The 13,078-nt window shown below is 37.7% G+C and overlaps 1 protein-coding gene across 12 annotated transcripts in view; it reads left to right on the forward strand.

The window, feature by feature from the left end:
• Positions 1–13,078, forward strand: part of SOX5 (SRY-box 5) — a 671,039-nt gene that overhangs the window by 431,564 nt on the left and 226,397 nt on the right. For all 12 annotated transcript variants that reach the window (XM_019515645.1, XM_019515646.1, XM_019515641.1 and 9 more), the window contains one exon: positions 1,955–2,041. In XM_019515645.1, coding sequence (XP_019371190.1) covers positions 1,955–2,041 — 87 coding nt within the window. The remainder of the gene's footprint in view (positions 1–1,954; positions 2,042–13,078) is intronic.

Raw genomic sequence — 13,078 nt, forward strand, 5'->3', positions numbered from 1 at the left:
AATGCATTGTTGAAGTCACCTTTCCTTTGAAACATGCTGAGTACTTCTGTCATTGTGCACCCACCCTGAAAGTCATCATTGACATAGTCTCTTCTGCTGCACAAAAATAAAACTAGAGACAGAATGTGGTGAAGTGTGTGTATGGAAAAGATCGGTCTTGTAGTAGGCTTCATTCGTCAAGGTGGCAACTGCTTCTAAGGGGGGAGAAACTACTCAGCAGCATGGGGGATGGAGTTGCATGCACTGTGAGAGAGTATTTGTATATATGTTACAGGGGTGTAGATTGTAGCCATGTTGGTCTAAGGACACAGGCAGACAAGGTTCTTAGGGTAAATCTGGTATCTTTTTATTAAATCAACTCAAATAGTTGGAAAAATTCTTCTTAGCAAGCTTTCAGGCACAAATACCCTTCATCAGGCTAAGGAAGTTTCTGCAGATGGTCTGTGCTCTTCCTGGATGGAATGGTAAAGCAGTCAGAGATGTGTAGTTACATCTTTTGTCCATGTTTTATGGGGTCTGGGTGTCTTTTTGTGTGTTAGTCAATTTAACAAAGAAGTGGGGTTGTTCACTTGGTCCTAGTCCACATATTCTTTGTATATTGTTGGCAGTGTAGAAGGGAGAGGGCAAACTATGTTACAGTTGTATTAAAAACTGCAAGAAGATTTTATGAAACTGATTCTTGAAAGCTTCAAGTTGGGGGTTCAAGAAAGTTGACAGAATTAGTCAAACAAGATAATGAAGGCTCCTCATAATGCTTTTTACTGTGGGGAAAATTAACCAGTTGCTAATAATGGTATGGTCTCTAGGCCAGACGGTCCCTTTGATAAGTTAACATGTACTCTCTTTATGCGCCTAGTAGGGGGTAAACAAATACAAATACACATAAACACAAATGTGGAGAATAGCAGTATATGTCTTAGATCCAGATAATAAGTCTGGGTATTGTTATTTAGATGGAGCATACTGGGACACTTATCTTTTAGTACACTCCATTTTCTAACTGAATGCAGTGCTAATCGTGGGATTGAAAGCTATTGTAATTGTGTACCCATCTAAATGCTGACAAGAATATACAATTACATTGTTTGGAATTGAGTTTAATGTTCTCTGAATTTTATTAGCATTTATATTTACTTATGCATTAAAATTCTATACAAAAGGGAGGTCAGAATACAAGAGTTACAGACATAAATATCAGACCCATCCACACCCTCAGTGTATTTTTCCCTGAAAATACTGAACAAATATATTTTACTAAAAAAGAAAGAAAAAAAAGAACTGATAGAAATCTGAAATGAGCAAATAATGGGTTTCCATTCTAGGCACACTTTTTTTCCCCCCGTCTCTGGATTTTGCAATCTTTTAAAGCTTTTTTTATACCCAACTTTTAAAAATTATTATTATTTACAATGTGCGTGTTACTGGAAAATCTTTCCATCGTGTGCTTACCACCACACAATGTTTAAACACACATTATAAAGTGGATGTAATTGTAAACACTCAGAGGGCTATAATTACATGTAGCAGATTTAGGAGCTAATTCTTTGGCTCCCCCCCCTTCCCCCCCTTCACTATTTTTTTACGCTGGATTTTATCAACATAATTATTTTTTGACTGCAGACTAACACCCTGGAATTGACAAGCATCCATTATAAGTAGGAACTTGTTCACCAAATTGAAAAACAATGAACTGCAGGTTTATATGTGCCCATTGTCATACAGAATTACTATGGCTTTGTTCCATAGGAGGAAAAAGCTAATGATTTTGAAACAGCAGGTGACAAAACACATTCTTTTTTTTCCCTCCCCTCTTATCAGTTTGTTGATGAAGTCATTATGAACTGGGGCCCAGACTAGGGTTGGCCTTATTTTTAGCAGATAGACTTTTAATGAGTTCTATTGTGGAGACAGTCATGTTGATTTGCTTACATTTTTTTCCCCCTCCTTCACTCAGAAACTCCCAGTATTGAAAAGCTACTATCAAAGGACTGGAAAGACAAGCTTCTTGCCATGGGATCAGGGAACTTTGGAGAAATAAAAGGTAACATTGTCTCTGTGTTAAAGTGAAGAACAATGAAATATGTATGTGTGTGTGTGTGTGTGTGTGTGTGTGTGTGTGTGTGTGTGTGTGTGTGTGTGTGTGTGTGTGTGTGTATATATATATATATATATATAATTAGCAAAACAACTTGCACATTTTGTTTTTCTTTCAATTTTTTTCTTATTTCTCAGGAACATTATCACTTGGGAGATAAATGAAGCATACATTCTCCCTGTGTGGTTTTAAATAAAGCACGATATATTACCTTAAATAAATAAATCACCTCCAAGTTTGTAAGACTTTTGTTACATTTTGAATTCTGTGTTTATCAATGTAAGAGTAGTTCTGTGTAAGATTTAAATAAAAGTCAAGAGAGATTTTGTACAATTCACATATGAAGTATAACCTTGTTTAGCATCCATCCATAACAGGACTTATGTGGAGTCTGAGGGAGATCAAATGTGCTGCTTACTGGTTTTGGTACAGACTGACAATTCTGTGTGTAGATGAAAGGGTAAAGTTTGTGTAATGTTACCTCTAGGTACTGAAATTAATTAGTGCAGATTTTAAAAGACAGCGTACAACGTCTGTGCATTAAAGCATGTTCCTTTAAAGCCCAGCTCCAGAAGGAAAATGACAGAATTTGACCATTCTCCAGGAGCAGTAGCCTCTACTTTGCCAAGACATTTCCCCATTTTATAGATGTGAGGTCATTTTAGGCAACCTACAGTTGTTTGCTTTCTGTAATACAGTATTTTCCTGATTCTTCCTGGACACTTCTGGAGACCAAACTCAAAATAAATATATGTCAAACAAGCTGAAGTTTCTAAAGTAGAGAGGTTGATATGCCCCTGAAAGAAAACATTGAGTCTAATTCTCTTCCAGTTTACAGAAGTGCAAGCTTTTTGGTTTGGCTTTGGTCTGTCTGTCTGTCTTTCTCTCTTGTTCTGTCTCGCTCACTCTCTCATTCTCTCTCTTTTTCTCACAAATAAGCCACCAACACCAGCCAGCTCTAGTCCACTGACATACACAAGTAGCAGAGTATTCCACGGGCTCACCCAGCTTCTCTACTCTGGGAGTGACATTCATATATGTATTTACTGCTCATTCACTTTGCAAAAAAGTGGACTGTGCTTCAGCGTGAGGTGTGAAGCATGATATTTATTCCCATTATTGTATTAATGGTTGGCCAAACCTTTAGGTCTCTTATTCCAGTTTTTGTGCAGAAAACCCTCCTGTCCCTGAGCCCACTTCCCTATGGCTGCAAGTCAATAGGCCGGAGGAGTCCAGTGCTAGTAGTGAACTTATTTGTGATTGCTATTCATAAGAACAAAAAACTTACATGATTTTTAAATAACACTGTGATCTGTTGTGAACTAATATATCTGTAAGGCATTTTAGTCTCTGGAGCATGGAGAGCTTTCATTTCAAGTTTAGGCTGCACAGAACTTCTTTAACCCTTGAAATGCTTAGAGTCTTACACAAATACTCCCAAAGATCCTTCATTCTCTTTGGACAAAATAAAGCTACTCTGAAGTGTGCTCTGTATTGAGAAGGCAGTCTGTTCCAAATCCCTGTGATCTTGTTCTGTTGGAGGGCAATCTTTTTTTTCCCCCTCCCCTCCTCTCTTTCCCCTTCACAAGTTAAACTTGAAAGCAGCAGCAACTATAAGCTAACAGGAAAGAAATTCAACGGCCCTTTCAGTCTCGTCTGGGGGGAGGCTGCGGAACAACAGCAGAACCTCAAAGAAGTATTTTCTTTGCTTTAATTTTTGTTTTTTAGCTTCATATTTTGACCACAAGTTGAGTTCTTGTTCGATGGCTCTATACAAAAGCCTCATGTCTGATGCATTTTAGTGGAGCTTTGGTTCTATGGTTGGGGGCATGGTTATTAGGTGTTTAGATCAGGTTTGGCAGTAAGCTGTGAAAACAGGCATGGGTTTATTTTTCCTACTGACTGCCGTGACAGTTGCAATTATTGTCCATTGTTCGTAGGTGGCTAGAAAAGAGGGAGGATACAATAGAGTGTTGCCCTTTGGGGGTAAATGAATTTGACTTACAGGTTCTTGGGGGGTCATGGAGGCAAATTATTTAGTGCCCAGGAATGTGATTTTCATGGCATCACCAGCCAAGAATGGCCAAAAAACAATGGGTCAGCTGTATTGCAGCTGCATTTAATGAGACAACTTGAAAGGTGTACAAGTTGAGCAGTTCTGTGTGCGCTCACAAGCATTGTACTGGAAAGAAGAAATATTTTATTACTTTTGTACCAGTGCAAGGTTATTAACAGGGGTTTTTTTCCGTTGTAATTCTTTCATTAATTTATTTATATTTTTGGCTTGTCAACTGCACCATTTTTTTCCACTTTTCTGTTAGTGATGTTTGGGAACACAGATTCAAATAGTATCTTATTTCTACACCCAGGAATGTGGGCAGCACTAGAACCATACTGTGCAACTTATCTTACACACTTAATATTATTTTCCATTTAACTGCTCAGAATTTCATTTTTTTCATTAGATCTGGGGGAGTTTTACTGGGTCATATGCTGTTGTCTTAACATTGGGATGCATATTGTTATTGCATGGGTTTATGTGGTTACCACTGAATTAAATTCTCTGTAAAAGGAAGATAGAGATGAAAATGTAGTGCAAGTCTACTTTTATGTAAGCAAAACAGCAATATTTTAATGAGGGCGAGGAAGTGTGTACAAGGGTTAGAGGACATGATGGCCAAAGGAGGGCTCTTTAGTTCTGATCCCAGCTCTGCCTCATCTTTTTTTTTTTTTTTACTTTCAGAAAGTCTTTATGCTCTTTCTTCTCAGTTTACCTATCCTTAGAATGAGGGAAGCAATGGGGTATGGGGAAAGCAATCCAAGTTACAAGCAATATTGAAAGGCTTAATTATTAGGGACCTACCTAAATCCCAGTTTCGCAGATTTCACGGAAACCATGAAATCCAGGGTTGCTCATGAAATCTGTGGGGGGGGAAAATGTAATAAAACAAGCTTTTATTAAGTATTCCCTTCCCAGGTAGGTCTTACAGCCCACCCATGAGGGGAAGGCGCTGACTGGAGGGACGGCACGAAGGGGGCGAGATGGTGGCTGCCCCTACTCCCTCCTCCCCTCCCAGGGCCTCTCTACCAATTAGTGTTGAGAGGTGGGGCCAGATGAAGGGCAGCCAGCAGTCAAGATGGCAGCGACACCCTCGCCCCTCCTCCAATTAGTGCCAAAGGGCAGGGCCACTGTGAAATGCTTGCAAAATGGGCTCTTTGTGCCAGGACAAAACCTTGAAAATGTTCTCGCCATTAGTTCAGTAGGTCCATACCAATTATTGGTTCTAATTCACAAGGAGATCATCAGCTGTAAGGGTTTTGTGTGGTTTAGGCATGTATCAGCTTTTTTTTACACTACATATATAAGACAGGAATAATGATAGCTTGAAGAAAGGAATACAAACTTGTCAGTGGAGGTTTCTTCAAGCTTATTTTGAAGGTCACACAATTTTGCTTCTGCTGAATTCAAGAAAGCTTGTAATAAAATAAAGACCAATATAAGATATCTTTTAGATTGTCCAACACAACAAGCAATTAGATTATTAAAAACTTTTAAAATATATATTGAACTAGTTAAGATATATGTTTAAATGTGTCTACATCCACCATTTGTGGAAATTCCCTCTAGATTATTCAAAGTTAATGTATATTTTTGGGTTTGGTGGAACAGGTTGAGTTTCAGGTCTCAAAGTGATAACCTACAGGAATCAAATTTGCCTCCTGTTCAGAACAGCAGTCTGTGCATGGCAGGCAGCAGATCAGTGAGAGAAGGAGCAGAACAGTGACAGAGCAGAAAACAGAGCATCAGATTGAGTAGGGAGCAGAAAGCAGCAGTTCAGCCCTGATGTTGCTGCATGGCCTGGGCTGGGCCCAATCTGACCACTTGGGGTTTGGAAGTATGGCAGCAGAGGAGAGGTAGCTGTGTTAATTGCCACTGCTGTCCCACCACCACATTTCTCAACTTGTGGGAAGCCCTGTGAGCCAGATGCCATGGATCACCCTGTTCTAAAGTATTAGTACAGATTACAGAAGAGATAGCATGGAGGATGGACCAGAGCTGGTCCTTGCTTCAAGCACTTTGTTAATTAGACTTGTTCTGAACAGAGTTTTTTGGTACAGAGTAGTGGTCTGCCTACATTGTATCCCCAGTATTACTAACACCAGTATAGCATGAGCAGTGATGACAGATCTTTAAAAACATTTCCAGTGTACTTAAGGTCTTTGGTCCAACCTCATTTCTCTCTCATTTAGCAAGAATTGTCAAGAAATAAAAATACACTCTGATATGTTCCTGATTTAGCTGAGTTTGAAAGGGTGTATGGAACAAAAGGCTAAACTGACTTTTGTTTATAATCTTTTTGATTTGGTTTGCTGTTGAAGTGAAGGCATTCTTTTGGAACTGTCAAGCCTGAAACTCTCAAAAAAGTCTGGCCAAGCCTGAACCTGAACCTGAACTTGTATTGGAGAAAAGCCCTCTCCATCCTCAAACAACTCTGACAAACTGTTTTTCATATGCCATGTAAGAATGAACAATCCTCAGAGCAAATCTGACCCCCAGTTGCTTCCTCTTAAAACCAAGGTAACTCCAGATGCAAATGAACATAATTGAAAGCAAGAGGACTCCACCATGCCTAATCCCTTAATAAACCCATAATATAAACCTAGACATTTATTTTTAAGAGGAGAGGGATGTTCTGTGCTGTATGAAGTATCAATACAAGTATTTATATTGAGCAGTGTCTGATATATGACAGAATTCTGTTTGCCAGAGACTCTAATCTTGCTTATATGTTGGGAAGATGGGGCATGAGAGTTTTTTCAGTGAATGGTCTTATAACTGCCAATTATGGATAAAGGGAAATAATCCATTCAATGATACTATAGCTTATCAGAGCCCATGAATTAAAGACATATGTTATGTAGATTCAATGTATGGATTAAAATGGATAATCTGTTAGGTGACACAGAGAATCTTGAGATAAGTGGGCTATGCAGATTCAGTATATGGATTGTGACAGATAATTCCATTTAAGTAACGCTGGACAAATTGAAGACAAGTAAGCTTTAGTTAGTGCTCAGGTTATGTGCAGTAATCCAGTGAGTGACACTTTGGATCTCATAATCTGTAAACTGAAGACAAGAAAGCTAAAGATTTGTCATTTTAGATGTGGAGAAGGAGAAGGGGAGCAGATTACTCATGAAGAAAACACTGAGTTTAAACCTTTGACTAATAAATCCCAGATCCCAAGGAAATGAGTGAAAGCTGTGTGAATTTCGTATTTTCAAATCAGCATGTGAAAAATGTGTGCACATGTCTGTCAGATGTGAAACTGTGGCAGTCTTTGGTTGTGGATAGCATTGCATTTGGAATGGGGGAAAGAAGGAGAGTTTGAGAGAGCCATAAGTATGGGAGGTAAGATACATGGGCTACTTGACTTTTAAGTATGAAACAAGCAATACTTATTAAGACCTGTCTAGTATCTTCTTCTTGGTGTGTGTATTAACTTTGGGTTTTTAATATAGTGGCAGTTTGCTGACAGTGAGCTTTGGTTTTTTGCTAATATTTCAGTGCTGGGGAGGAGAAAACTTGCCCAGTGGCACACAGGGGAACCTAAGTTTTAAGAGGAAATTTGGCAGCTGCTGAACTAGTGGAGGTTGATCTCAGTGCAATGTGATACTCTCAGACTGTAAAGAAATAGAGAGTGCCAACTGAGCCACACCAACGCAGTGCTTCTTTCAGGGCAGTTGAAAGACTGAAATGGAGACTGTGACTGCATGGAGCTGTTCCCATTTGTCCCTACAGTGGGATGCTAGCCTGAGGAATGTAAATGGACAATATGTTGGGTTGAACCCCTCCAAAAGGATTGTTGGGACACTTAAAAACCTAGAATATAAACATTGAGGACTTTTCACAAAGTGCCTGAAATGTTGCTTTTGAACTGTGCTAGAATATTCCAGCTTTCTTTTGTGTAATCCTAATATTGCAAATAACAGGAATAAATTCACATTCTACTTAACCAAATACTGCTTTTATTTTTTCAAAGCAGCTATTAATAGAGGGAAAATAGTCTAAAATTGAACTAATTACAATAACAAATGGAAATTGCTTTATTTTGTTTGAATAACTAGAGGCCAAACCACTATAGTTACATATCATCTGGAGTGCTAGATAACAAAAAGGATTTAAACCAGTTCCTCTGTGTACTAAATTACCTTCTGGAAGACTTGGCTGTATGAGCTAGTTACCAGGGTGTCAAAATAAAGTAAATACATATACATACACATATAGTATCTTTTACTGCTACATAAAAATTACACTATGTGAATGCTGTTACAGCTTGCTGTCTGGACAGTGGAACTAACCTTTCAGAAGCAGTCTTAATACAGATGTAGTTGTCCACTCATTTTGTAACCTTGACAATAAGTTGCTAACGTGGTTAAATACCAAGCTTTGTTTGCAGTCTGCTGTATGCAAACTTTTATGACAGCAAATCAAGAATTGATAACTTATTTCCTGCCTTGCTAATAAATGATGTACTGGGCTTTTGGTGAGCAGATGGCTGAGGATTTTTTCTGCACAGAATATTCACTCTTGAGAGTAACAATAGGAAAAGATGATAATTGTTCATCAAATGTTTTAGTTCTTTCTGACACATCCTCCACTGAAAGCTTCAGCCAGGATATATTCTCAGTTAAGGATAAATACCCACCTTTTAGGTTGTTATTCCATAAAAGATCATGCTTTATTTGTCAGTACACAACACTGCAGAATACAATACACTATAGGTAGACTAACATGATATTTTAAAGCTATGGCTTACCTAGTAAGAAACAACCAGAATGTTTCCTTTTATTAAGCTGATTTCACAATCCATCAGATGGAGTCAATTAATTTAGCAAGATATATAGCTGGAAGTGATGTTGGTCATGGTATACTACAGTTGGATTAAATGTTTTGTGAAAGATGCTGGTTTTCAAACTGTCTTGGAAACCACAAAGATTTACTGGCTTGATAAGCAGCACGCCAGCTCATAGTAAACCCTTGCTGTAGCTACTTCCATAGCATTCAAGGGATAAGTGCAAGTGCACAAATGCCCACAGACACACACACACACTCACTAATATAGCATTAATCCATATTATCACCACCTAGGAATAAATGCTAAAAATCTCTGGCTCAAGACAGGACAAAAGAAATGATTAAATTCTGTACTTACCTCAGCCAGATAGTTGTGTTTATCGGACCACATTTCCTGAAAGAACATAACATAAACTCTCCAGTGCCCCGCATATAGAACTCCTGTTGACGTCAGTGGCAATTCCATGGGTATATAAAGGGGAGATTATTCATCTTTAAAATAAATACCAAGTTTTAGGGCTGTAATTTTAAACAGACTGTAATCAAGATAGAGTTGGGCATCAAATGGGAAGTTGACTTTGACTATGTGCACTTACATTCCATTAACTTAAATGGATATGTACCATGTATGTCAGTACAGAATTGTACCTGGGTTTTTTTAATCCCTATATGTTACTAGTAAAATGTAAAGAAAAAAATCTAACTTACATCTTGAACTGCATGGTACTAGTTTGTTTTCAATTCTTCTGAGTTTGGAGAACAAAATTAGACAATTTGTCCATTCCACTCTCCAGGTTACAGTGGAGAAAAAAATGACATTACATTTCAGTGTCAGGTGCTGCAAGTGGAAATTTAAATTGAAAAAAAGAAGCATGGTTTGAAAAAAGATAGTAGTAAAAGTATAAAGGAAAAGTATCTGTTCACAGGAGTTTCAGCCCTGGAGGCTTTATTTAAATATCATTCCTATTGATACTATGGGAAGTGTGGCCATTACAAGGACTGTAGAACAATAAGCTATTCAGTTTGATAGACTTCCGCCTCATTACTTTTTTCAATTTTTTATTTTCAAATTTGGTAAAATGTTGTGCCTAATCTAATGGCCCATCTTACTGCAGAACACATAATTTAGCTAAACCATCAGACATATGTCCCAGGTTTTAATTATGGAGGATGGTTGTGATCTCACTATTTTAACAATATTGTAGCCAGGTTAAGGAACAACTGTGTGGTAGCCTGTTTTCCATATTTGATTACTATTGTAGTGCAGATAGGTTTTTAACCTTAGATAGGATTTTAAGTTATATAATATTTGCCCATCATGTAGGAAAGATTTATAAAAATGCTTATACTGTATGACACATCACGAACACTCCTGTTAAAGCTGCTGGTAAAATCATAGCCCCTATGAAGCCCATGAGTTTTGCTATTGATATCAGTTGACCAGCAATATGACTGCTTATGGTGCATAAAAGTTAGAGGATGACCTAAGATAAGTCATTTCACCATGGAGCCTCAGTTTCCCCATACTTAAAAATGGGTAATAAAGCTTGGCATCCTGCCGGGGTCATTGAGGGGATCAATTACTAAATGTTTTAAAGTGGTTTGAAAATGAAAAGTGTTCTATTCTGCATGAGTTAAGTATCATTTTATTACATCTTGGCACCATTTGAAATATGTAGAGCAACTTGAAATACTTCTTATTTCCATTTAATTTTTCTTTATTCTCAGTCAAAATCTTGTATACACAAGATGTTTTACAATAACTGTAGTTTATGGTATGAGCAGAATACAGTATCATTCTGTCTGCTGGGCTTTACACTAGCACATTGTTTTCTTTGATTTTTCTTTGAAAGACAGATGCTGATGATTCAAAAGCTATTTAGGTAATTACTTTGATAGTAAGCTGACTCAGGGGATAAGTTTAACTGTCTGTACTGTTTTTTTCCTGTACCTCTGATTGATAACATTCAGAGTTATTTAATCTAACAGTGTCATAGAGATTATCCAAAACCATGCTGAAGCATTCTCTAGCTCTTCCTACCCACTGTTCATCATGTAATGTCTCAGAAGTTAGCTGGGTGAGGCCAAAAAGTTCTGAACATTTGACAGTCAGCAACTATGTCTTCAAATTTTGTTGTCTGTCATAAATACATGGCTGTCCCAATTCCTGAGTTGTGTTCTCCTTCTCTTAAGTAGACTAAAATAAAGTATTGCTGCTGCTGTGGTGTTTAAAGCAATTTCTCTGTGTTCTGTTTGTTCTGTTTTGGATGAATGTTCCAGGGTCTCTCTCTTTCATTTGCATACTCTGTGTCACTTAGTCATATTGGTGTCCTCATTCTAATGGTTATTTTAAAATGTTACTGTCACCACCAGTCTGAGACTGTGGATCAGAACTGAAAAGATGCAATGATTTATTGTACACTAAAAACAAGAAAGGAAGAAAGAAAGAAAGAAAAAACTGTACTTAAATACAATTTTGATAATGTCAGTTTAGGATGAATCTAGTTTGACCACACATAACAACACTAATTTGAGTCTCTCATTACTGCTGCCTGCTGTGACTGTTGCGTGTTCATTGTGTCTGGGTCTACAAATACATTTTGTTCCTAATCCCACTTCATGCCAGAAGAGAATAAATTGATGGGTCTAGAAAGCATCTTTCCTGTGGTCATTTGCTGCCTCAAGTCATGGGATGTACGCTGATGCATATGCTGCATGGATTGCTTTGATAAGTTTGTTACAGAATATCCACATTTTGCTATTGCAGTGGTAGAGGACAATCAGAACAATATGCCCATCTAGGCCAATATATCCTGAAAGGCAGGTGGTCTGGTGGTAAAAAAGCTTTGTTAAACATGAAATGCACCCTGCCATTTGTAGTGGATTTGATGGTAATTAAGTGCAATTTTAGAGGCAGTCATTGATGTAGTCCATTCTCCCTTTCCTCCTTCCTCAATACCTGTGTGAAGTAGTCTAGCTCATTGTCTATTTGTACACTTCCATAATGGACCATTCTTTTTTCTTTTTCTTGTTATTTCCTAATCACTGGCCATGGTATAGACTCAGAGCACTGAAACCATATGAATAGTGAATAGCCACAATCACATTTATTTCATTTCAACTAAACTAGCTCTAACAGTTTACGAGGCAAACTGCTAAAAATGGCATCTGAAACCAGTGTCTGCCTATCTTAAGTTTCCCAACATCACTACCAGCTTCACTGGTCTTGGCAATCATGGGACTTTATAAGGATTCCCTAGAATAATGACTTTAAAATGTCTCTCCCTGCATAGTTGTTAGCATAGTTAAGTATAACATTGACACAAATTTTCATCTGTAATTTATATAGCTGTAATTTATATAGCTGTAAAAACTGGAATTAAGTTTAGTGATTCTGGAAGCAATATTAAATAAGGTGGCATTCAACAGTTTGGATCACCTCATGTTGCAATTTGGCAGAAGATAGCAGCAATAAGATGAAGCATCATCTTTTTTGTTTTCATGCATTTTACATGACCAGCAGAACAGGTATGTACATTAGAACCATTAGTGGGTGTTACACCCAGTTACAGAGACACTTGCAGTAGGAATTTAAATAGGTTTAACAGCTATAGTTCAGGGCAACAGGAGCCCTGTTTAAATTATATTGACAGCTAACTTTTAAAGTCAGTTTACCTGAATCGGTTCTAAATCTGGTTATAATTCGGTGGGCAGTTTCCCCAAAGTTGAAAAGCTCTTCTCATTGACCAGAGATCGCTGCTTGTATTTCAACTCTGAACAATAATTTGGCTGAATTTCTTGGTTACTTTTAAAGGCAGCATGAGAGTTCCCATGTGTAGCACTTACTGGTTTTTAACTGGAGGTGAACAGTTTTAGCTTTGTGCCATGTCTAGAAATGGGTACAGAAATGGTAAATAGTTCCCTAAATCCACAGGATAATTAAATAAATAATGGGGAACATTTTTGGTCATCACCTAAAGCTTTTGCCTGATCACTGCTATAAATGTCTGCTGTAAAATATGTTGTGATATCCATTCATTATATGAATGAAGTGTTATGTGACAGTATATGACTGACAGTTGTTAAAATAGTGCAAAATATGCCATGGTCTCTATTCTGGTTTT

The sequence above is a fragment of the Gavialis gangeticus genome, unplaced genomic scaffold (assembly GCF_001723915.1).
Source record: "Gavialis gangeticus isolate Ggan-Ray unplaced genomic scaffold, GavGan_comp1, whole genome shotgun sequence".
Lineage (NCBI taxonomy): Eukaryota > Metazoa > Chordata > Crocodylia > Gavialidae > Gavialis > Gavialis gangeticus.